Genomic DNA, 24961 nt, shown 5'->3' with positions numbered 1-24961 from the left:
TGCTCCAGCCCGGAAGTGGGACTTGAACTGGGAACCTTGTGCCACAGAGTGCTACTAAGTAAGCCACAGTTGACACAATTGTTGGGACTCGAGCCTCAATGAGCAGTTCCTGAGCTCAAGCCCTCTCCAGGTCTAGCTTGAAAATCCTGGTGTAGGGTGGCGTATGTGTCGATGGGAGGTTGAGCCTCTCTGCAGTCTGTTGACATGAAAGGTGAAAAACCAAAGCAAATAGAGAAGCTCTCCTGGTGACCCTGAGTCAAAATTGTCCTTTCAACTAATGCCACCAAAAGAAAGCACAGTTTGATTTGTCTGTCTTACTGCTTTTTGTGGAATCGTGCTGCGCACAAAACCCTTTGCATCCAAGTGCACTGAACATAGAGGTGATCAGTCCATTGTGGAACTTCTTTTGCGAATGTCCTGGAGATGCAGATATTTGGGATCCAGAGTCTCTCTTGAACCAGCCTTTCCTGTGCTTCATTTGCAGACAGATCTGATTGGGCAGAGCTTGTTTGACTACCTCCATCCAAAGGACATTGCCAAAGTCAAAGAGCAACTCTCGTCATTCGACACGGCCCCGAGAGAGAGGCTCATAGATGCCAAAAGTAAGACCCTATTCGTCCATGGTAACAGCAGTGACCATCAACATTAAAGGCAGAAAATAAAATAACCAAATAAAGTCAATGAAAACTAAATATTTCCACATTTTCCCAGTATTTGTTACTGTGGAGATATCAATGTGTGAACCAGTTTGCACTATCAAGATTAATCACTTCTACAGTGTGCTTGAAGGGAATTCTATAAAAGTGCAGCTATCTCTGGTTTAGCACTCCAATGTGTCCCAAAGAACAGTGTGCTAACCGCAAACGTGCTAAGCAAAATCATTTTCCCATAAGAACCCATGTAATCGGGATGGATTACATTTCTGACCTGTCATTTTTACATTAAATACCAATTGGCTGCTTTGAATCTAACTGGCCCAAACATCCTCTTGCCAACTTGCATCTTCCCCCTTCTCTTCCTCGACTGTCCCACTCACTGCCTCCCCTAACCCTCCAACTCACCACTTCCCTCAATCTCCTGCTCGCTGCTCCCCGCCACCCACCTGGGTCCCTCTCGCAGTGAGGGCTCAGCAGAGGGATGGCAATCAGTGGTTCAGGGCAGGGAAGAGTAGTGAGCTGGAGGATCGGTGGGAGGGAAGCGGCAAGTGGGAGGGTGGGGGAGGGGGGTACAGATGATTTTAAAAGGAAGTCTGGGCAAAGGTTGTAACTGCTACGATGAAGGACTATTCTGGAAACTTCCCTAAGTTACAAACTGCTAAAAATAAAACACTCTATTTGAAGATACCTGTTGTATTTCAGTGAGGAAGTGGTAAGTCTATGAAATAGGACGCCAAGGGATATGGTGGAAACTGAGAGTATAGAGTCATTCTAATTAGAGAAATTTCTCTCAAATTGTATTTTGGAACCCAGTCTGAGTGATTTGGGACATGATGTGGGTTGGGAGGAACAGGTGATTTTGGGCCAATGGTTCCAACAGTTCTTCACCAACAGATGTTTTGTTTGTCATTGTGTCTTGATTCCTATATTCTCTCTCGATTTTATTATTGCGTCAATGGGTTTTAAATAATTTTTCAAACGATTATTGTGAGCTGGCGATCTTTATTTTCAGCCCGAATGGTTAAAGTTGCATTCATTTGTGTTCCTTTGATATCCTGCCTCGTTCCCTGCAATCAGCTGGCTTGCCGGTTAAGACGGACATAAGTCCAGGACCCTCCCGACTCTGTTCAGGGGCAAGACGCTCATTCTTCTGTCGGATGAAATGTAACCGGCCTTCGGTCAAGTTAGAGGACAAGGACTTTACATCAAACTGCTCCAAGAAGAAGGGTAAGGTATCATGTGTGTTTAAGCTTCGTTTATCTTTCAGAAAATCAACATGCAATTACAATAAGAAATTAGAGGGCAAACTGGCCTTTTTGCAAAGGAAAAGGGTCAGGACATCTCCCTACATTTATTTACATAGCGCAATGGTGAGACCACACGTGGGGTACCATGTACAGTTTTGCTTTTAGTTACTTAAGAAACATAGAGCATAGAAACATAGAAGATAAGAGCAGGCGGAGACCATGTGGCCCTTCAAGCCCCTCCTATAAGGAGAGATTGACTATATTGGGTCTCTGTTCTCTGGATCTTAAAAAGATGAGAGGTTATCCTGTTGAAATGCATACTTTGCTGAAGAGGGATTGAGAGGATAGATGCTGAGATGATTTTTTTTTAAAAAAAACCTGGTTGTAGAGTCTAGAACTGGGGGACAAAATCTAAGGATAAAGGGTCAGATTAGGACTGAGATGTGAAACCTTTTCACTCAGAAGATTGTGGATCTGTAGAATCCTTGACTCTCGTGGAATGTTCAATGAATATATTCAAGTCTGAAATTTATAGATATTTAGAATGTGGGAATCTAGGGATGTTTGACAGTACAGGAAGGTACAGTTGGGATGGATCAGCCATGGTCTTATTGAATGGCAGAGCAGGCTTGAGGGGCTGACTAGCCTACTTCCGCTGCTATTTGTCATGTTTTGTTCTTCTCTTGAAACGTAATACCTTGCATTTATATAACATTGTAAAACATGATTAGATGCTTCGTAGAATCAATTACTAAACAGAGATTTGACACCAAGTCACATAAGGAGATAGGACAGGTGACTTGATCAGAAAGGTAGGTTTTCGGGATCATCTGAAAGGAAGTGAGGGTTGGGGAGGCAGTAAGTTTAGGGAGGGAGTTTAGGACCCCAGGCAGATGAAGGTATAGCCTGTAAGGATAGAGGGATTAAAATTGGGAATGCACAAGAAACTAGAGGCACTTGGGTAATTCTGACAGTTGTAGGGCTGGAGGAGGTCAGAGGGATGGGGATGTGTGAGGTGATGATAAGAGTTGAAAGCAAGTGTGGGAAACGGGCAAGAGTTTTGGATGACCTCAAGTTTAAGAAGAGTGTGAAGTGGAAGACAGACCAGGACCTGAGAGAATAAAGTCTGAAGTTAACACAGGCATGGATGAAGGTTTCAGCAGCTGCTGAGTTGAGGCAGGGGTGGAGGTGAACAATGTTACAAAAGTGAAAGTTGGCAGTCTTGATGACGAAACGAGTCTGGGAAATTTTAACTGAGATTGGTTATGTGAGAACTGGCTGCCCAATGGCACCTCATTAAAGCAATCATTGTAGATCAAGAAGTTGTTACTCCATTAGTGTGACGTTACAGCTCACCCTGCCCTCGTCCAGTATCCACAGAAACTAGTTGCATTGTCTCCGGTGCTGTCCCAGCTGAGGCCACACAGATTGGTCAAAACCAGATGGCTTTCATCTACTAATTTCACTGACTCCCAAGCATATGGATGTTGTTGGCAAGGTCAGCTTGTGTTGCTTATCACCTAGTTGCCCTAAAAAGATGATGGTTGGGGTGCCTTCCGCATAACCCACAGCAATTTGAGACAGCTGAGTATTCTGCTGGACCGTATGGGAGATAAGCACATTGCTATGTCTGGAGTCACCTATTAGTCTAGATCATGTAAGGATGCTCAGTTTCCTTCCTGAAACAACATTAGTGAACTAGTTGATCTGACAGCTTCATAGTCACACACTGGTGACAGCCTTGAAGTTCCAGTTTTTTTCAAGACCGAATTCAAATTCTAAATGTGCCATGAGTAGGATTTGAGAGTGTGTTTTAAAAGAATCATTCGTCTTGGCCTCCGGATTGCGAGTCCAGTAGCAAACCCATTGCTCGACTGTACTTATTTTTAAAATATACTTAACATAGAACATAGAACACAGAACACTACAGCACAAACAGGCCCTTCAGCCCACGAGTTGCGCCGATCACATCAACACCTATCTATAACCCCCAATCCCATAAAACCCCATATACTCATCCAGAAGTCTTTTAAAAGACCCCAGCGAGTTCGCCTCCACCACCACTGATGGCAGCCGATTCCACTCACTCACCACCCTCTGCGTGAAAAACTTACCCCTAACATCACTTCTGTACTTGCCTCCCCGCACCTTAAATCTGTGTCCTCTCGTAGCGACCATTTCAACCCGGGGAAATAGCCTCTGAGAATCCACCCTATCCATTCCTCTCAACGTTTTATAAACCTCTATCAGGTCGCCTCTCAACCTTCGTCTCTCCAGGGAAAAGAGACCCAGCTCCCTCAACCTAACTTCATAAGGCATGCCTCCCAGTCCAGGCAACATCCTTGTAAATCTCCTCTGTACCCTTTCAATAGCTTCTATGTCTTTCCTATAGTGAGGCGACCAGAACTGCGCACAGTACTCCAAATGAGGCCTGACAAGGGTCTTATAAAGTTGCAGCATTACCTCCTGACTCCTAAACTCAATCCCTCGATTAATGAAGGCCAGTACACCATACGCCTTCTTGACCACCTCTTCCACCTGCGAGGCCGATTTAAGAGTCCTGTGGACCCGGACCCCAAGATCCTTTCTTCAAGTTGTAGTGTTAAGGGTGTAGAACATGGAATATTCTTGCCTTCAGACGGTTTCATCCCATCCTAGCTCTGTAATCTTCCCCAGCTTGACAACCCCTGAGATCTCTGCACTCCTCCAATTCTGGCCTCTTGCTTATTCCCTACTTTCATTGCTGCACTGGTGACGCCCGTACTTTCAGCTGCGTAATCCCTTAACTCTGAAATTTCCTCCTTAAAACTCCCTGCCTTTCTCTCACCTTTTAAGCTACACCTGAAAGCCTTTCTCTTCCAAAAATCCAATGGTCATCTTTTTAAATTTTTTTTAATTCCCTTTTTGGAACATGGGCCTTGTTGTCTGGCCAGCATTTATTGCCCATCCCTGGTTGCCCTTGTTCAGGGAGCAGTTGAGAGTTAACAGCATTACTGTGGCTCTGAAGTCATGTAAGCCAGACCAGGTAAGGGTAGCAGATGTTAATGAACCAGGTAGGTTTTTCTGACAATCGACAATGGTTTCATAATTATCAGATTCTTAATTCCAGATGTTGTTTTGTTGAATTCAAACTCCACCATTTGCCGTGTCAGGATTTGAACCCAGGTCCCCAGAACATTGGCCATGTTTCTGGATTAATAGTCTAGCGATAATACCACTAGGCCATTGCTTTGCCACTTCTAATATCTTACACGGCTCAGTGTTTTACTCACGAATCTGTGTGCCTTGGGACTCTGTCTAATTACATTTAAAGCTGCTACATAATTGGAAGTCATTGTTGAATATATGCAATATGCACCATGTCAAACTGTAATAAATGCACGCTTCACATTGAGACTTGCACCCTGCCTTGTGTCTTGCAGCTGACCGCAAGAGTTTCTGCACCATTCACAGCAGTGGCTACCTGAAGAGTTGGCCGCCCACCAAGATGGGATTGGATGAAGACAATGAGCCTGACAACGAAGGCTGCAACCTAAGCTGCCTTGTCGCCATTGGGCGATTGCACCCTCACATTGTCCCGCAGCCAATCAGTGGTGAGATCAGAGTGAAATCAACGGAGTACGTTTCCCGACACGCCATAGATGGGAAATTTGTGTTCGTGGACCAAAGGTGCGAAATACGTTAAAACCCGACGTTCAAATTATGAGGGATTTTGACAGAATAGATTAGGAGAAATTCTTTGGAGTACCCAATTAAAGCACTGAATTAAGAGAAACGAGTCTGAGTGGGTGACATGGTGGCAGAGTGGTTAGCAATGCTGCCTCACAGTGCCAGGGATCTGCGTTCAATTCCAGCGCTGGGTGTCTGTCTGTGTGGAGTTTCTCCCCGTGTCTGCATGGGTTCCCTCCAGGTACTCCAGTTTCCTCCCACAGTCCAAAGATGTACAGGTTAGGTGGATTGGTCACGTTAAATTGCCTCTTTGTGTCCCAAGATGTGTAGGTTAGGGGGATCAGTAGTGTAAATATGTGGGGTTATGGGGATAGGGCCTGGGTAAGATGAAAAGGTGAGTCAGTGCAGACTCAAAGGGCAAATGATCTCCTGCTGCACTGTAGGAATTCTGTGATCCTAAAGACTCTTAACTTCCCTCTGAAATGGCCCAGCAAGCCACTCAGCTGTATTGCAAAGATTATGAATGGGCAATAAATGCTGACCTTGCCAGTGAAGCCCACACCATGTTTTTAAATTTCAAAAGAACCTGTTTCCGCTGGTAGGAGATTTGGTAGCCAGAGGAGACAGATTTTTGATAATAGGCAAAAGAATCAGAAAGTGAGATGAGAATTTCCTTTTACATGACGTGTTGTGATCTTGAAGGCCCTGACTGAACGGGCGGTGGAAGCAGATTCAACAATAGCTTTCAAAAGCAAATTGAATGTGTACTTGAAAAGGAGATATTTATAATGTTAGAGGGAATGAGCTGGGGGAGTGAGACTAAGTGGATAATTCTTTCAATAAGGCAGCAGGGGTATGATGAGTTTAATGAGCTACTTCTCTGTTGTAGGGCTAACGAATGCTTTGCCTTTGTACCGGTGTTGGAGATGCCTTTCAGTCCGCGTGACTGATCGAACACCATTTTTCTGTTTCCAGGGCAACAGTGATTCTAGGATATTTGCCACAGGAGTTGCTTGGGACTTCGTGTTATGAGTACTTCCATCAAGATGATATAGTGCATCTTGCAGAATGTCACCGACAAGGCAAGAACAACCTGCTGACTGTCTGATTTCTCATCAAGTTGCACACCGTCAGTGTGGTGATTGTCACTTTTGAGGGCAACACAGCAGAGTAAGGGTCACCTGGTTTGGGGAACCAACTGGGACTCAGAGTGGGTAATCGTCCCGGGGTGTGGAGTCCTCTGTTGAGCGGAAGACACGTAGGGGACTAAGGACAGCTGTACTGCCGTATGGTTTTCCTTATTAACGAACACATTTTATGTTTCTAATGAAGTCTGCACATGTGCATTATTACAGTCATGGAATGAAGGCACACGCCTTCTGTTGCCTTGGGATCCCTTGCATCCACCTGACAGGGCAAATTCTTGCTTTGGGGGATGGGGTGTGGATAACAGTTTAACCTTTCACTCAAAAAAACGGCACCTCTGACAGCAGCATTCCCTTACTACTGAGGAGTGCAGACCTAAATCTTCTGTGCTGAAGTGTCTGGAGTGGAATTTGAATGCACCAACCTCCTGACTCGGGCAGAAGTGAAGGAGAAGAACCATCATAGAAACCCCACAGTGCAGAAGGAGGCCATTCAGTACATCGAGTCTGCACCGACAACAATCTCACCTTACCTCCATAACTACACATATTTACTCTGCTAATCCCGCTAACCTATACATCTGGGGGCCATTTAGTATGGCCAATGTGCCTGACCTGCTCATCTTTGAAGTGTGGGAGGAAACCAGAGCACCCGGAGGAAACCCGTGCAGACATGGGGAGAATGTGCAAACTCTGCATAGACAGTGACCCATGCAGGGAATCGAACCTAGGTTCCTGGAGCTGTTAGGCAGCATGCTTGCCATTGTGTTGCCCTTGCTGCCAACTGAGCCAGTTGATGTGTAGCTGTCTTTCAAAGAGTCTGGGAGGTTTTGCTGGTAACAGCAGTTATCAGCAAAACAAATGGGCATTCTCTGCTTAATGAGATGGCACAGGGAGGACATCGCAGATGCACACAACACTTATTCACTGTTGAGTGGAGACGCAATTGATAGCTTTGAGAGCCTAATTTTCATTCTTTGCATGTGTTAACAATTGGTGGATGTGTTTAGCCTTCACCTCACCCATCTGTCTGTGCCTTGTTTATTTACAGTATTACAGAGTAGGGATAAGATCACCACCAGCTGCTACAAGTTCAGGATAAAGGATGGTTCCTTCATCACACTGCGCAGTTACTGGTTCAGCTTCCTCAATCCGTGGACCAAGGAAGTTGAATATCTAGTTTCCACAAACACTGTCGTTTTGTAAGTTGCTTTTTGTGGCTGTTTTCGGTGGTGGAAGGATGGAGGGAGTGGGGGAGGGGAGAAGCATTGAAACTGGAAGCAGGAGGAGGCTATTCAGCCCTTCGAGCTTGTTCCACCATTCTTTATGGTCATGGCTGATCATCAAATTCAAAATATCCCGATTCCCACTGCCCCTCAATATCCCTTGATCCCAAGAATTAAATCTAATTTCTTTGTGAAGCCAGACAATGTTTTGATCTCAACTACTTTGTGGTAGTGAATTCGACATATTCACCACCCTCTGGATGAAGAAATTTCTCCTCTGGGTGAGTGGTGGGAGGCTGGGGCCAATACTTAGCAAATCTTTTACAAATTGGGCAGTACATAAGCAGGTGGAAAGACAGTGCACTGTCCTCTACTTCCAACAGCAGTCACCCGAACGTCTCCTGGCCAGTCTGTCATTGTCCACACTTCACAAGCATGAGTTCATACTGAGTCACCTAAACCTTAACTCACACCAAGTCCCATTCAGCCGTCGCCCCAAAGCACCATGGTGCTGTTCATTGCCATCCCACGCTCCTCCACCAACTTCACCGTTCCCCGCACCGCCCTCCCCCACCAACTTCACCGTTCCCCGCACCGCCCTCCCCCACAACACCTGACCACCCATCGGTGATGACTCACATTGGCACAACGTCCATCTTCACTTTAGAATTCTCATCCTGGTTTCCAATCCCTCAAGGTCTTTAGCCCTCCCTGTTTCTGAAACCTCTTCCAGCCCCACAACCCTCACATCCATGCTCTCAATCATTCCATGCCATTGGTGGCCATATCTTCACCACAACCTTGGAAATATCCTCCCTAAACTTCTCCTGCTTTCTAATTACCCTTCCTTCTTGAAGTTCCTTCTTAGAATGCACTACTTTGACCCAACATTTGGTCATCTACCCCTTAATATCTCATGTCCGATTCTATCCGATGATGCCCCCTGGGTTAGTTGAAGACATTAATGGTGCTATTTAATTTAAGTTTATTGTGGTGACGTAAACAGGAGATGTCACGTGTGAACCTGTTGGTCTGTTGTCCCTGTGTTGGACCTTTGAGGGAACCATTGTGTTTTGTCCCACATTCCTGCTTTTTATCCACAACCCTATAAGCTCATTATCCTCACATACCTGTCTAGCCCCCTTTTTAAAATTATTTATGGAATCAACTTCCACCAACTTTTCCAGAATAGCCTTTCCCAGATCCTGTAGATCGGAAAACTAATCACCTTGAAAATCTCTATTTGGTCACCTTCCTTGTCCCAAGGGAAACAGCCCTGACTTTTTCCCAATCCCTCTGCCTACGCAAAGCCCCCAGAGGGCCTTGGTGAATCACCGCCAACCCCTTTCTAAGTCCTCTACGTCTTTCCTGAAGTGTGGTGTCCAGAATTGTCCCACAATGTTCCAGCTGAGATTAAATCAGTGATTTATAAAGTTCTCACAGGTTTTCTTGGCTTTTAAAGTTTATTAATCATCAGTAGGCTTACGTTAACACTGCAATGAAGTTACTGTGAAAATCCCTTGTCGCCACAGTCCGGCACCTGTTCGGATCACTGCGCCTAACCAGCATGTCTTTCAGACCGTGGGAGGAAAGTGGAGTACCTGGAGGAAACCCACACAGACACAGGGAGAACGCGCAAACTCCACACAGGCAGTGACCCAAGCCGGCAATCGAACCCGGGCCCTTGGTGCTGTGAGGCAGCAGTGCTAACCACTGTGCCACAGCTTTTGTGATCAATGCCTCAGTTTAGAAAACCAAATAACCACAATGCTTAGTTGAAACTCTTCACAAAGTTGCCCTGCCATCTATGAATGATGCCACTGGTGGCATGGTGGCACAGTGGTTAGCACTGCTGCCTCTCAGCGCCAGGAACCCGAGTTTGATTCCCGGCTTGGGTGACTGTCTGTGCGGAGTCTGCATGTTCTCCCTGTATCTGCATGGGTTTCCTCCGGGTACTCCAGTTTCCTCCCTCAGTCTGAAAGACACGCTGGTGAAGTACATTGGCCATGCTGAATTCTCCCTCAGTGTATCCGAACAGGCATCGGAGTGTGGCGACTAGGGGATTTTCACACTAACTTTGTTGCAGTGTTAACGTAAGCCTACTTGTGACACTAATAAATAAACTTAAACTTAAAAGTGCTTTCGTTCTGTTCCAAGGGAAGTGACTGACTATTGACCGTTGTCTTATTTTAGTGCCAGCTCTCTGGAGAGAGGGGATCCAGCCACTCTGCCTCTCACAGGTTCCCCTCCGAACATGGATAACATGTTGCCGAATGAAGAAGGTACTCAGCTGGTTTTATTTTCTTTAAATCTGTGTGTGGGAAAGTTGTTTCACTCCCAGAAAAGATTTGCAGCTTATTCCGGTTTTGGCACAGATGCTGCCCCATCCACTCAGTGTATCCAGCTGTTTGTTTTGGTTACAAGAGGAAGCGACCGAATCCCCTGAGCCTTTTCCACCAATCAGTGAGATCATGGCTGATCTGTAACCTAGCTCTGTATAACCTGCCTTTGTTTCATATCCTCTAATACCCGCTGCTATTGAAAAATCTTATCAACCTGTGATTTAAAATGAGCGACTGTTTTAGCAGCAGTACCGTTCCTGAAGGATGGCAATGGACCTGAAACGCTAACTCAATTTTTCCCACTGTACAGACCTGCTGGGTATTTCCAGTATTTTCTGTTGTTATTTCAGATTTCCAGCATAGAATCCTTACAGTGCAGAAGGAGGCCATTCAGCCCATTGAGCCTGCACCAACAACAATCCCACCTAAGCCCATAACTCCATGTATTTATCCTGCTAATTCCCCTGACACATGTGGCAATTTAGCATGGCCAGTCAACCTAACCTGCACATCTTTAGACTGTGGGAGGAACACAGTAAGAAGTCTCACAACACCAGGTTAAAAGTCCAACAGGTTTATTTGGTAGTAAATGCCACTAGCTTTTCAGGGTTTGTCCCTGATTGGGGTTTTACCCCAGTCCAATGCCAGCATCTCCACATCTGTGGGACGAAACCAGAGCTCCCGGAGGAAACCCACGCAGACACAGGGAGAACCGGCAAACTCCACTCAGTCACCCGAGGCTGGAATTGAACCTGGGTCCCTGGCCCTGTGAGGTAGCGGTGCTAGCCACTGTGCCACCATGCTGCCCGGTGCATATGCAGTATTTTGCTTTTGTATTGTTCTTTGCTTGTAGTCAGTAATAAGGATCACTTATTTAGTACTTCAGTCCCTTGCAATAAAGGTCAACATGTCATTTGCTTTCCTAATTCTTTGCTACATCTGCATGCGAACTTTGTGTTCCTTGAAATTTAATTGCAGCGTACAGCATGGTAGGAGGCCGTGTGGCCCATCACATCTGTGCTAGCTCATTGAATTTGTATTTTCAGCTCCTACCCTATTGCCTCAGTAGGGGGTTGGAGTGAGTATCTGAGCCAATCGGGTTGGGGAAGTTCTTGGTGTTCACCCCCAGCTTGTGCTGAGTAAAATTTGATAATTGTCCACCAAATTCCTGAAGTCTTCTGGAGTTGTCCTGAGTACCCTTGTGTGAGGAGGGTTTTTCTGCACAGAGGCCCCAGTAGTTTGAAAATGTTGATTTTGGTGCTGCCTAAAAGGGTGGGCAGTCTGACCAGACTGGGTCGTGCTCCAGCACCTCTGGCTGGTTTCCATCTTCCACCAAAAACTCTGCTACCCAGGCTCTAACCTGCACCAAACCCCATTCCCCTATCACTCCCGTGCTCGCTGGCTTACACTGGCCTCCCACCCAGCAACCCTTCGATCACCAGTCCACTAATGTAACCGCTGTGCTACCCTTGAACACTTTTGAACTCTTGTCCTTCTTTTGCACTGTCTAGTCAGTTCAAAACGTACACTCGCCACTGTCCCTGGCATTCCTGGAGGAACCCGTGCTGGAGCTGGGAAAATTGGCCGGATGATTGCTGAGGAGGTCATGGAACTACAAAGGTAACTTGTTTGTCATTGACACACCTGTGGAGGTTACATAGCATTATACAAGTCACTGCTCTGTGCCTTTGCAGTGCATTTAACTCATTGCTCCACTCATTGGAAAGCTGAACTGTTTGGTGAAAAACATTTGCAGATTTCAAAACCTTGACCACCTCCTGTGTTAGTGTTGCAGCAATTTCACACAGTAATACATAGCTGTGGCTCAATGGGTGACGCTCACTCCCTGTGTTGGAATGTAGCAGGTTCAGGTCTCACCACAGACACCTGAGGCCAAAACCTCACTGCATGGCTGAGGGTGTGCTGCACTGTCAGAGGTCCCAGGTCCTGTCTTTGATATTAGATATTAAGCGAGGTCCTGTCGTGTATGCAGTTGGATGTGAAAGATCCCGTGATATTATTTGGAAGAGTAGCACAGGAGTGCCCCCTATCAACATTATGAAGAGTCTCTATCAACATTACCAACAACAGATAAACTGGTTACTATTGCATTGCTACTTGTAGAAGCTTGCTGTGTGCAAAATTGGCTGCCACATTTCCAATGTTACTACAGTCTAAACCTCAAAATAAAGCTACATCCTGAGGTTGTGAAAGATGCCAGAGGAACGGACGTCCTATATATCAGAGATGGCTAAGAGGAGATTGATTGGAGGTGCTCAAATTGTGAGCTTTTTTTCAGAAGCTTCACCCAGTGGCAGGAGGATTGATGGCCAGAGGGCACAAATTTAAAATAATTGGCAACAGAACCAGAGGGAAGGAGGAAGACCTGTATCTGTGCAGCGAATTTTGATCTGGAATGCCCTGTCTGAAAGGGAAGCAGATTCAATAATAACTTTCAGAAGGGAATTGGGTACATACTTCAAACCTTTGCAGGGCTATATGGTAAGCACAGGAGAGCAGGGCTTGATGGAATGATACAAGAACCAAATGGTGTCAGGTTTGATAATTTGATTCCGTTGTTATTTTATGATTTGGCATATTCCAGTCCAAATGTTCACAATTAATAGTTAGTTTGCAAGCTTGGTGCCGCATTTGACCCCAAGGTGAGCTTCTGCCCTCATCTTTGAACCATCACCTAGACTGTAAGCTTTCATCTCCGCAACTCTGCCTGACTTTGCCTCGTCATCAGCACATCTGCTCTGAAACCCTCCTTTATGCCTCAATTACCACCAGAACTGATTATTCTAACACATTTCCTGGCTGGTCTCCAGTGGTAAAGTTGAAGTCATCTAAAGCTCTGCCATCATGCCTTAGAAACATAGAAAATAGGAGCAGGAGTAGGTCATTTGGCCCTTGAGGCCTGCTCCCTCATTTATTACGATCACAGCTGATCATCCAACTCCATAGCCTATTCCTGCTTTCCCCCATATCCTTTGATCCTGTTAGACCCAAGATCTATACTTAACTCCTTCTTGAAAACAATGTTTTGGTGTCAGCTGCTTTCTGTGGTAGTGAATTCCACAGGCTTGCCACTTGCTGGGTGAAGAAATTTCTTCTCATCTCGGTGAATCCTCAGGCAATGACCCCTGGTTCTGGACTTTCCACCATCAGGAACATTCTTCCTGCATCTACCCTGTCTAGTCCTGTTAGAGTTTTATGGGTTTCTATGAGATCCCTCCCTCCTTCGTTCTTCTAAACTCCAGCAAGCAGAATCCTAACCACCTCAATCTCTCCTCGTAAGGCTCCAACTCAGGAATCCATCTGGTAAACTTTTGCTGCACTCCTTCCATAGTGAGAACATCCTTCCTCAGATAAGGAAACCAAAACTGCACATGATGTTCTAGGTGTGTTCTCACCAAGACCTTGTATAACAGTGCAAGACATCCATGTGCCTGTACTCAAATCCTCTCACCATGAAGGTCAACATACTATTTGCCTGCTTGCTTTAAGCGACTGGTGTACAAGGACATCCAGATCTCATTACACATTCCCCATTCTTAATTTATAACGATTCAGGTAATAATTTGCCTTCCTATTATTGCTACCAAAGTGGATAACTTCATATTTATCCACATTGTTATGCATCTGCCTTGCATTTGCCCACTCACTCAACTTGTCCAAATCACACCTGAGTCACAGCAAGTCCCGTTCCCCTATAACCCCTGGGCTCACTTAGCTACACTGGCTTCTGGTTAAGCAACATCTTTGTTTTAAAGATGTCTCTTTGTGTTTTCAAATCCCTCCGTAGCTAGATTATTCCCCATCTCTGTAATCTCCACTGAAGTATCTGAATTCCTCTAATTCCGGTCTCTCTGATTTTATTCGCTCCAACACTGGTGGCTGTGCCTTCAGCTGCCAAAGCCCCAAGTTCTGGGATTCTCTCCCAAAATCTCTGCTGCATCTCTACTTCTCTTTCCGTCTCTTAAGATGCTCCTTAAAATCGACCACTTTGACCGAGTATCTACTGCTGTGGCTCCATGTGATACTTTGTTTCTTATATTCTTGTAGAGCACCTTGGAATGTTCCATCACATTAACGGTGTTATATTAATATAAATTGTTATTGTTGTTAACATGCGGCTTTGTTTTTTTTTTGACAGGATTAGAGGATCCTCTCCTTCAAGCTGTAGTTCTAGTCCGCTTAACATCACCAGTACACCACCTCCTGACACATCATCTCCAGGGGGGAAGAAGGTAGGAAATTCTTCTGGGCCTGCACTGCCCTTGAGCTGGTACCATTGATGACCACAGTCCGTTTAAATCAACAATCGTGACAGAAGGGATAGTAGCTGCCGTTGTTGTTACTTCCTCCACAGGATGGCAGTGTTACTTCTTTTTGAAAAAAACAAGGAGAGCCCATTGCTCCAGAGGTGACGAGATAACCGCACTCAGCCACTTTCTATTCGCAGCCACAAGATATCCCATAACCTTGACCTACCAGTGAGCAGTGCCATGTGGGAGATTCAGTAGTGCCACATTTAGAACCCTTGTTTTAGGGCGACACAATGGTTAGCACTGTGGCCTCACAGCGCCAGGGACCCGGTGCGATTCTGGCTTTGGTGACTCTGTGGAGTTTACACGTTCTCCCCTGTGCCTGCACGGGTTTCCTTCGGATGCTCTGGTTTCCTCCTACAGTCCGTAGGTGTGCCAGTTGGATGGATTGGCCGAGATAAGTCGCCTCTTAGTATTCCCAAATGTGCAGGTTAGGTGGATTGGCCATGTTAAGTCTCCCACCCTAGTGTCCCAAGAAGTATAGCTTAGGTGGTTTAGCTATAGTAATTGTGTGGGCTTATGGAAATAGGGACAGGGGTGGGGGAGGTGGGGTGGACCTGGGTAAGATGGTCTTTCGGAGATTCAGCGTTGACCCAATGGGCCAAATGACCACAACCTGCATTGTAGGGATCCTAGGATTCGATAGTGTGTACTTTCTGTGAGTGCAGCACTTACCAAGGGAGTGCTGCACAGTCAGTGGTGCAGTCTTTAGGATGAAACGCCAAAGTGAAGTCTCTCATCTGTCCATGCGGGCGGAGGTAAAAGGTCCCATGGAGTCATTCCTGGTGTCCTAGCTAATATTTATGTCTGAATCAACATCACAGAAGCTTTTTTTATTGTTGGAGCTTGCTGTGCACAGATTGACTGTTGCATTTTCTACATTACAACAATTATTGATCCTCAAATGTGGGTGAGCTGTCGGAGGGGGGGGGGGTGCGGTTGCGGTCTGAGGTGGTGGGTGGGGCTGTTTGAGGGCAGGGCTAATTGCATGTCTGATGGCAAATAGGAGTCCTCGTCACCTTTGGTCATGTGAGCTCACTATGTCTGACCTGTGAACTTTAACCTCTCTGCCCATTTGTTTGTGAAATGGGTAAGTGAAGAGTGTGTGCAGGTTCTTTTTACTGTCGTGACTGCTTCACATCCTCCATTACTTAAATATGAGGAGATAGTTCGATAAATTAAACCACCTCTGGCACGCATTTCCTAAGAAGCATGTATTGAAATATAAAATGGTTTCTGACAGGAAAATGTTTCAATAATGAAGGTTTTGTACATTTCATTAGTAACTCTTCACCTTTCCTCTGAATCTTTTAACAACAATCTTAATTCTGCACCCTTTCATTACTGACCCAGTGGAAACAATTCTTCCTTATTTGCTCGTAACAAACACCTTCATCATTTTGGACACCTTGATTAAATCTCCCTCAACTTCTCTGCTCCAAGGGAAGCAACCCCAGCTCCCCTACTTCGGTGCTTCTATAATTCTGGTCTCCAGCATCCATGATTTTAATTGTTTTACCCATGGCGGCCAAACCTTTTAGTTTTAAAGTTTATTTATTAATTCCACAAGCAAAGCTTACATTAACACTGCGATGAAGTGACTGTGAAAATCCCCTAGTCGCCACACCCCGCTGCCTGTTTGGGTAACACTGAGGGAGAATTTAGCATGGCCGATGCACTTATCCAGCACATCTTCCAGAGTGTGGGAGGAAACTGGTGCACCCAGAGGAAACCCACACAGGCACGGGGAGAACATGCAAACCTCACACATACAGTGAGCCAAGCTGGGAATCGAACCCAGGTCCTTGGCGCTGTGAGGAGGCAGTGGTAACCACTGTGTCACCCCACCTGGTTGCCTAGACGCTAAGCTCTGGGATTCCCTCTCTATCTTGCTTGTCTCCTTTAAGGCACGGCTTCAAGCCTATTACTTTGACCAAGCTTTAACGCACCTTGCAAATATGTGCCTCAGAGTTAGGCTTTCTGTTTACAGCTCCTGTGAATGTCTTTGTTATGTTAAGTGTGCGATCTATAAATATAAGCTGTTTGTATTGTATATGGTATAGTTAGAGGGAGAATCAGTGCTGGTGGGACCTTGTTTACGTTTGTATTGAGTTTATTCTTTGTGAGTTTGGTGCTGATGATGTTCTGTCTCTCCCTAGATTCTGAATGGTGGCACGTCTGACATTACAAATGCAGGAGTATTACCCGGGCATGCGACGGACAACACTGGTTATCCATACGCTGATAACAGCTCTCTATTGAGTAAGTGTCACTCCCTTTGGTATCAATGGCAAATCTCATCAGTTTCCCCAAGTTCAGAATCTGTACCTTGCACTGAATAGAAACATAGAAACTAGAAGCAGGAGTAGGCCATTCGGCCCCTTGAGCCTGTTCTGCCATTCATTTTGATAATTAAAGTCAATATTCCTGAACCCTGTTTTGCTTCCCCCCTCCCCCCCATGCCTTGATCCCTTTAGCCCAATAGCTATAGCTAATTGTTTCTTGAAATTAGACAACGTTTTGGCCTCAACTACATTTGGTGGCAGTGAATTCCACACATTCACCAACCTCTGGGTGAAGAAATTTCTCCTCATCCACTTCTAAAAGGTTTACCCCTTATCCTCAAACTGTGATCCCCTAATTCTGGACTCCTCCCCCCCCACCACCACCATCAGGAACATTCTTTCTGAATCTACCCTACCTAACCCTGTTAGAATGGTGTAAGTTTCTGTGAGATCCCCTCTTGCTCTTCTAAACTCTAGTAAATACAATCCTAACTGACTTAGTCTCTCCTCATATGACAGACCTGCCATCCCTGGGAGAAAGTAAAACGATACAATGGGAGTTGACAAGGAACTAGAAATAGATTATAGAATCATAGATCTATTAGCGCACAGGAAGCCATTAGGCCCATCAAGCCCATTCCGACTCTGTAGAGTAATCCGGTCAGTCCGAGTACTCGATGAGGGGTAGTGTAAAGTATGGTCAAATCATAACAATGAAAGCACTGGAGAAGACCCATTTTGCCTCTGTTCATACCAGTTATTTTTATAAAGTTCTAGTTAGGCCACAACTCGAATATTGCACCCAGTTCTGGTCACATCTTTCAGGAATGATGCAAGGTTCCTTGAGGAGATGCAGAGGGGATTTACTAGGAATGGTTCCTAGGGTGAGAAATTTCCACTGCAAGTTTGGATGGAGAAGCTCTTCTCCTCGGAGCGAAGCAGATCGAGGGGAGATCTGACTGATGTACACAAGATGATGACAGGTTCAGTGTAAGGTACACAAAGCAAAATTATATTCATTAGCTGGCGGACACAGATTTAAGGTTTTGGGATAGAGAGGCAGGGTGGAAGACCCTGTTTTACGCAGTGTGTTGATGTCCTGGAATTTGCTGCTTATAAAGCTGGTGAAAGCAGAGAGAAGAATGATTTCAGAAGGAAATTTAATTGACATGTGAGGAAGATATACTTGCAGGGAGAGAGCAAAGGAAGGGGACTAACCGGATTACTCCACAGAGTGTGGGAATGGGCTTGATGGGCCTAATGGCTTCCTCTGCTCTAATGGATCTATGATCCTATAATCCATTCTATTTCCTTGTCACCCCCAATTGTAACCTTTTACATTCTCCCTTCTGCAATGTAAGAGAAGCAAATGGCAGACAACCGATGAAGAGGAAACTGGAAAATAGGGGAGAAAGGGAACGGATGGCTATGCTGATTGGGTGAGATGAAGTGGGGTGGGAGCTGATAGGCCGAATGGTCTGCTTCTCTGCTGTTCAGAATGGCAGTACTGAGGAAGTGCTACTTTGTCCAAAGAACCATCTTGAAATGTTGAACCAAGACTCTGTTTGCACTCTCAGATGGTCATAAAAAATCCCACATTATTGGTTACCACATTTCCTACATCCCCAACAGTGACTCTCTTTCCAAAGTATTGCAAAGTTCTTTGGAATGTCCTGAGGTTGTGGAAGGTGCTGGACAAATGCATGTATTTTTTCCTTTTCTGTGACCTTCATTGCTTCCTCCCCCTTCACAATATTAGTCACTCAGCACCTCCACCCTAGTAACATGGGCCTTCCGAGGCAACCAGAATTGTTACACAATTGGACAATTCTCAACTCCACAGCAGCTTTCTCTACCCCCATCCGATCTGCAATATTTTAAATTGATAAACAAGCCTGTTCCAAGGCTGAGAAATTAGATCCACTATCTTGTCTTTAGTGACCTTATGATGGTTAACTGGTGTTTTGTTTCCACCTGTATTTCAGAGATAAATCTTTAATTCCCAAAGACTTCCAAACAGCTGAAAGGTTTTTGAATCCTTGATTAGAACTGTGCAGTGAGTCCTCCTTGGGGCACAAAGCAAAATTGGGAAGGTGAGAGAGAGCAAATGGGGAAAGGGGAAAAAAGCAAGCTTGTTTTCCCATATCCTTCAAACTTTACTCAGGCTAGGCTCAAGGGGCTGAATGGCCCAGTTCTGCTCCCACTAAAGAACACTCATATGTTCCAACATCCCAGTCCCAGTAACGGGCAGCACCCTGGACATTAATCTGTATTTTTACACGTGCTGTTTGGCCCATTCTATACTTCCCGCATTTTATTTTTTATTAAATATCGGTTTACCTGCAAGTAATGAAAAGAGCCTATTTTAACTGTAAGATCTTGATGGTTTGCTTTACTGATGGTGGAAGAGTTGACAGCTTTATAAGGGATGATTCATGGGTTGTGGAAATAGTGGTGGGTTCAACCAAGCTCTGTGATTCAAGTGTTTGACGTAGTTAATACTGAATGGCCCATTTAATTTGAGACACTCAACAGCAATCCAGCTGAGTGCCTGTAACGAAGAATCTGCTGAGATTCAGTATCTGGTTAGCAGGAACTACCCAACAGGTTCTTGTTGGAGAAACTCACTTCTCAGCCTTTCACACTTGCTTATTCTGCAATTCATAGAATCCTGAGTGTAGGAGGAGGCCATTCGGCCCATTGAATCTGCACCAACTCTCCAACAGAGCAAAACACCCAGGACCTTTCCCTGTAGCCCTATGTTATGTAGAAAGACTGGAGAGGCTGGAGTTGTTCTTCTTGGACCAGAGAAGACAAAGGGGAGATTTGGTAAAGGGATTCAAAATCATGAAGGATTTGGATAAATAAGCAGTGTTTCCATGGTATGAGAGTTAATAACCAGAGAACACAGATTCATGATCATTGACCGATGAACCAGATGAGAGGAGGTCAATTATTTTTACACTGAGTTGTGATCTGGAATGCACTGCCTGAAAATTGAATAATAATTTTCAAAAAGAAATTGGATAAATACTTGAAGGCATCACCACAACTATGATATTGTAGTCACCATACTGTATTAACTTGTTTTCATCATCATTTCAAGTTTGCTTCTCCCCCTTTCTTTCAGGTGGCAATTCTCACCTGGGCATTGACATGATTGAGGATCGTTCATCTAGTAGCCCCAGTAATGACGAAGCAGCTATGGCAGTGATCATGAGTCTTCTGGAAGCAGATGCAGGACTCGGAGGGCCGGTTGATTTTAGTGACTTGCCATGGCCCCTCTGAACAATATTTTGTGTTGGTCATTTGTACAGAGAAGAGTGCATTCAATTGAACACCAGTGGAGCTGTTCATCAGACTTGTTGCCAACGTGTGTGTCTGTGTGTTGCTTTGACTTGCTTGTAGCTGAGACACCTGTATGTGGATTCTACAAAACGCTTCAGCCCCAACCCACTGCATCTGTGAAGCAAGTGGCTTTGTTAACCTTGAAATACTGGTGAGTTTCTGCTGAGGATATTTTAAGCCTGTTTTATGTTTTTTAAAAAATTGAACGGAAGCACTTCTGGAGCTTAACTTTGTGATGGTTCCTTTTACAACATTACCAATTCCCAACGTGTGTAATCTCTTCTACAGAACTAATTGTGTCAAAATGCTTGTTTTTATTCTTGCATTGCTCTGTCCAAGATATATACATACATATATATTTATTGTATTAGCTATAAAATGCTGTTTTAAACCTGCAGTGTTGATCTTGTTTGCCACTTGTACAGTTTTTTTTACCGAAATCACTTTGTACAAAGAAATGCTGTCTTAAAACCTTATTTGTATATACTGTGCAAACCGGATTTGTACTGATGCTCTGTCCCCTCTTTATCCCATAATATACATTAAATTCATTTTAACTTATTCCTTAATCTAAATTACCCTTGTTTGTCACGTGTCTGCTGTTGCATGACTTGTACCTCTTCATCCAATGTGTCAGCCGATACATCCCACAGGATTGTACGTCTGCATGCAAGTACACAGTATGCCACTGCTATTTTTGATATTTTAACAAAAGGTAAAGCTCTAATAAAGTGAAACAGACCCTGTTTACAGAGATTGTACATGAAGGTTTCTGTGAAGAGAGTTGAGGTAAAGACTCTGAAGCAGGAGCCTTTAGTAAACTGAAACAATATTTTTTTATGGCAAGGTGAGTACAAGAATTGTAACTTATGGTCTGACTAATTTGCACATGATACAATGCTGAAGGGAGTTTTAAAATATGAAAATTTATAGCACAGGAACAGGCCCTTTAGCCCTCCAAGCCTGCATTGATCATGCTGCCCAATTGAACTAAAACCCCCTACTCTTCTGGGAACCATATCCCTCTATTCCCATCCTATTCACATTTATCTAGATGCCCCTTAAGTCACTATTCTTCTACTGCCCCTGGCAGTGAGTTCCAGGCATACACCTTGCCCTTAATTCAGCAGGCCTGATTTTCATTGCTCCAATATTGGTGGCTATGCCTTCATTTCAAATTCTGTCCCCAAATCTCTCTAACCAACTTAACCAAAAGCTTGAAGGAGATTTTTTTAATCTGTCCTATTACTGGTTTAATGTGAATGAGTTTAATTTTATTTGAAAATGCTCCTGTAAAGCACCCTGGATGTTAAAGAGTGGTCAATAAATAAGTTGTTATTGATTAATCACAGCAATTAATCTCTAATCCATAACAGAGCCACAAGGTGAGGAACAGCCCAGTGGAAGGAGTGCAGCTGTTTTTCAACATTACATCTGTAACTCCACTTACATATTGCCTCTATTAGGTACAAAGTACTTCAGGATCTACTGAACTTGTCAAGATTCTCCATAAATGCAATTTCAGATGTATACTTTAGAGACTCTCCATATACAGTGCAATTGATGGGTGAACAAGTGCATCTTCAAATCTAATGTGGTAGCTGCACTTAGTTCATAGGGACTTATTGAAGAGGTAGTGAAGGTTTTCATTTAAGTGTGATAATTGATGGCAACTTGCCAATTTTGTTATTACATATTATACTGTAATGAAATTAGGGAATTTTTTTCAAAGGCTTGCCAGGATGGAGCAAGAGGATTAAACAATTTTTAAATTGGTTAATTGGATTTACCAACAGTAACGTATATAGTTAATTGGATTTTCTGAAGTACCAACCATGAACACTTTAAAACGTAAAATACTCTTGGACATGGTGAGGCAGTGAAGGGTGTGTCAAAAATGCAAGGCTTCCTTTTAAGGGGGACAAAAACATCAGTTTCTTGACTCTTTCCTGACCTCTTCTGGAAAACCACATTTGTCAGTCAAAGACAACCCATCTGGGAACAAGGGCATGGGGTTGAATTAAATGCTAGGTTGTGTGAACTATAAGCTGCCTTGACTCCAGATTCAATGTTACCATGAAACCATCTCCAGCATTGGACTGGGGTAAGCACAGTAACAAGTCTCAACACCAGGTTAAACTCCAACAGGTTTATTTGTAGCAAACACCAAAAACTAGTGGCTACAAATAAACCTGTTGGATTTTAACCTGATGTTGTGAGACTTCTTACTGTGTTTACCACAAAAGCTAACTGGCCAAGGGCTTGGCTAAAGATCACAACTCACCAGTTTCATGGCAACCCTGATATGTCTGGCTTGCATTTATATAAGTCACTTATCTGACATATTCTCTTGTAAACAATGTTAGTGCTTCCTGAATCCAAGAAATTAAAAACGGTGAATGGAATGGGTAGCACTCACTTTGAATTCAAGTTCCACTCCAAAGACCAGTACTGGAGGGACAGTTATACTGTTTGAGGTGCTGCCTTTTGAATGGATGTTTGACTGAAGCCTCCATCTGTCTGCCTCAGATGGACATAGAAGTTACTTTTCTATGCTGAGGAAGAGCAGGTGAATTCTCCACAGAAGTTATCCCTCAACCAGGGTAACTAGGGGAGATTCTGTCCAGAGTAGTGATCACCTTGTCCTCAAAAGATATCAAACAGGTAATCTTATGTCCCTTTGTGATGGGAAAAGGGCAAGCTGGAGTGCAGTGGAAACTGCTATGAAAACTGACCAGTTGAGAAATTTTTACACAAAGGAGGACAAATGCTTGTGATGTTTATTTATATAATCATTCATCAGCTGTTAGAAATACAAGGAACACTCCTGCAACATGTATGTATACTTCAGAAAATTAAATGACTTCAAAATGGCTCCACAGGACAGCAATAACCTCTGGCATACAGCAATACTCCAAATATATACCTTATATCCCACACCAAAAAAAATACCTGTACCTGAAGAGCGAGTACTTTGAACCACCAGGGTTAATTTGGTGTGCAAGATCTGAATGTTCCCTTTCATTAAAGTGTCACCACACATTTGAGTGTGCTGTGCCAGCAGAAATTTAATTGCATTTCACTGAACACTTGGCTAAAAGACAAGTACAGACCAAAGCCATTCCCCGATACGTAGCACCTAGACTGCAACAGCCTTTTTAAGTAACGGTGTGCATTTAAAAATAATGTGGAGGATGAAGAAACAACAGCAAAGGCATTCCTCTCCCTTCTTCCCAACACCAAAAAGCCATTTGCTTTTGGTGGTGCAGATGATAAAAAAATTTAACTTAAGACTTGTAGCAGGTCGCTTGGTTATGATCATACTTTGTTCATATCGGTGTACGATGCTGACACACTGTCTTGCACGGAAACGCACCAGGACGACGTCAATCACCAGCAGCATGCTTAACAGCCTCTTCTTCCCCAATGCCCCCGTCACAGGCATTGTCAGACAGCTGGGGGTTGGGGCTCAAGCTCTGGGTCATTAGTACTGTTGGCAGGGTGATTGGGCAGAACATCCAGCTCATCCACCTGTGGTGTGGGGTGCATGACCACCAGCTGATCCTGTGGGATATCTGCTGCCGCTGCCGCCAGGTTGGTGATTGACTTGCTCTTCACGCACTGGAAATCGACGTGACGGCTCTTACCCTCTTCCTTCTCCCAGGACATCCTGATGAACGGTCGCTGGACATAGTTGTAGATGACCTCGGGTCGGCCACCTGGCCTTTTTTTCACCTTCTCCTTGTACGTGGGGTAACCTGAAAAACACAAGAGAGGAGCATCAGTATGACTGGAACCAAGAACAAGCACATTTTCCTCAGGCAGAGACCTTTTTTCAAATAGTGGAGAGGAAGAACAAGAAACAAAAGTGAGAGAGAAATTAGTGGAAGATGCAGGGTAGGAAGAGGCACAAATCAGGTCAGTCATGATCTTATTGAATGGCAAAGCAAGCTCAACAGGCTAAATGGTCAACTCCTGTTACTAACTTATTAGGTTCTGCCAAGGTTCCTCAGGTTTAGACATCATCATAGCCTTAATCCAAACACGAGTGACTGTCCTTGATTTTGAGACAGTATTTAACTGAGTGACATTAAGGAGCTCCAGAAAAATTCAAGTCAATGGGAATCAGAGGAAACTCTCCACTAGTTGGAAGTCCAACCAGCATTAATAAGATGCCCTTGGTGGAGGCAATAAATCGTCACCCCAGGACATTTGCTCATGAGCACTTCAGGGTAGTGTCCCAAGCCCAACCACATTTAGCTACTCCAATGACTTTCCCTCCATCATAAAGTTAGAACTGGAAATCTCTGCTGATGAATGCACTGCAATCAATACCATTCATAACTTCTCATGTAATTAAGTCTGTGCCAGTATATAGTAAGATCCAGACAACATTCAGGCCTGGACTAATGAGTGGTAAGCAATATTCTTGCTGCACAAATGCTAGGCAGTGACCATCTCCAAACAAAATAATCTAACCATACCCTTCAGGTTTATTTGGAATCACGGGTTTTCGGAGCACTGCGCCTTCACTCACTCGAAGGAGCAGCATTCCGAAAACTCGTGATTCCAAATAAACCTGTTGGACTTTAACCTGGGTGTTGAGACTTCTTGTGTCCACACCAGTCCAACGCTGGCAGCGCCACATCATAACCATACCCTTTGACATTCATCAGCATTACTTCACCATTGCTGAATTCCCCACAAATTGC

At 44.4% G+C, this 24961-nt stretch overlaps 2 protein-coding genes across 9 annotated transcripts in view; one reads left to right on the top strand and one right to left on the bottom strand.

The window, feature by feature from the left end:
* The window catches only part of bmal1a (basic helix-loop-helix ARNT like 1a), a 127416-nt gene extending 106592 nt beyond the window's left edge, over window positions 1-20824 (top strand). For all 6 annotated transcript variants that reach the window (XM_080190050.1, XM_080190048.1, XM_080190047.1 and 3 more), the window contains 10 exons: window positions 485-602; window positions 1734-1883; window positions 5326-5572; window positions 6548-6654; window positions 7769-7919; window positions 10137-10225; window positions 11797-11905; window positions 14445-14538; window positions 16776-16878; window positions 20032-20824. In XM_080190050.1, coding sequence (XP_080046176.1) covers window positions 485-602; window positions 1734-1883; window positions 5326-5572; window positions 6548-6654; window positions 7769-7919; window positions 10137-10225; window positions 11797-11905; window positions 14445-14538; window positions 16776-16878; window positions 20032-20189 — 1326 coding nt within the window. In that variant the 3' untranslated portion in view covers window positions 20190-20824. The remainder of the gene's footprint in view (window positions 1-484; window positions 603-1733; window positions 1884-5325; window positions 5573-6547; window positions 6655-7768; window positions 7920-10136; window positions 10226-11796; window positions 11906-14444; window positions 14539-16775; window positions 16879-20031) is intronic.
* Window positions 20825-22995: 2171 nt separating this feature from the next.
* Window positions 22996-24961, bottom strand: part of LOC145343754 (BTB/POZ domain-containing protein 10) — a 71210-nt gene continuing 69244 nt past the window's right edge. For all 3 annotated transcript variants that reach the window (XM_080190043.1, XM_080190045.1, XM_080190044.1), the window contains one exon: window positions 22996-24007. In XM_080190043.1, coding sequence (XP_080046169.1) covers window positions 23697-24007 — 311 coding nt within the window. In that variant the 3' untranslated portion in view covers window positions 22996-23696. The remainder of the gene's footprint in view (window positions 24008-24961) is intronic.

This window comes from Carcharhinus amblyrhynchos, chromosome 6 (genome assembly GCF_965287045.1).
Source record: "Carcharhinus amblyrhynchos chromosome 6, sCarAmb.v2.hapA, whole genome shotgun sequence".
Lineage (NCBI taxonomy): Eukaryota > Metazoa > Chordata > Chondrichthyes > Carcharhiniformes > Carcharhinidae > Carcharhinus > Carcharhinus amblyrhynchos.
This window is presented reverse-complemented; position numbering and strand designations above follow the sequence as displayed.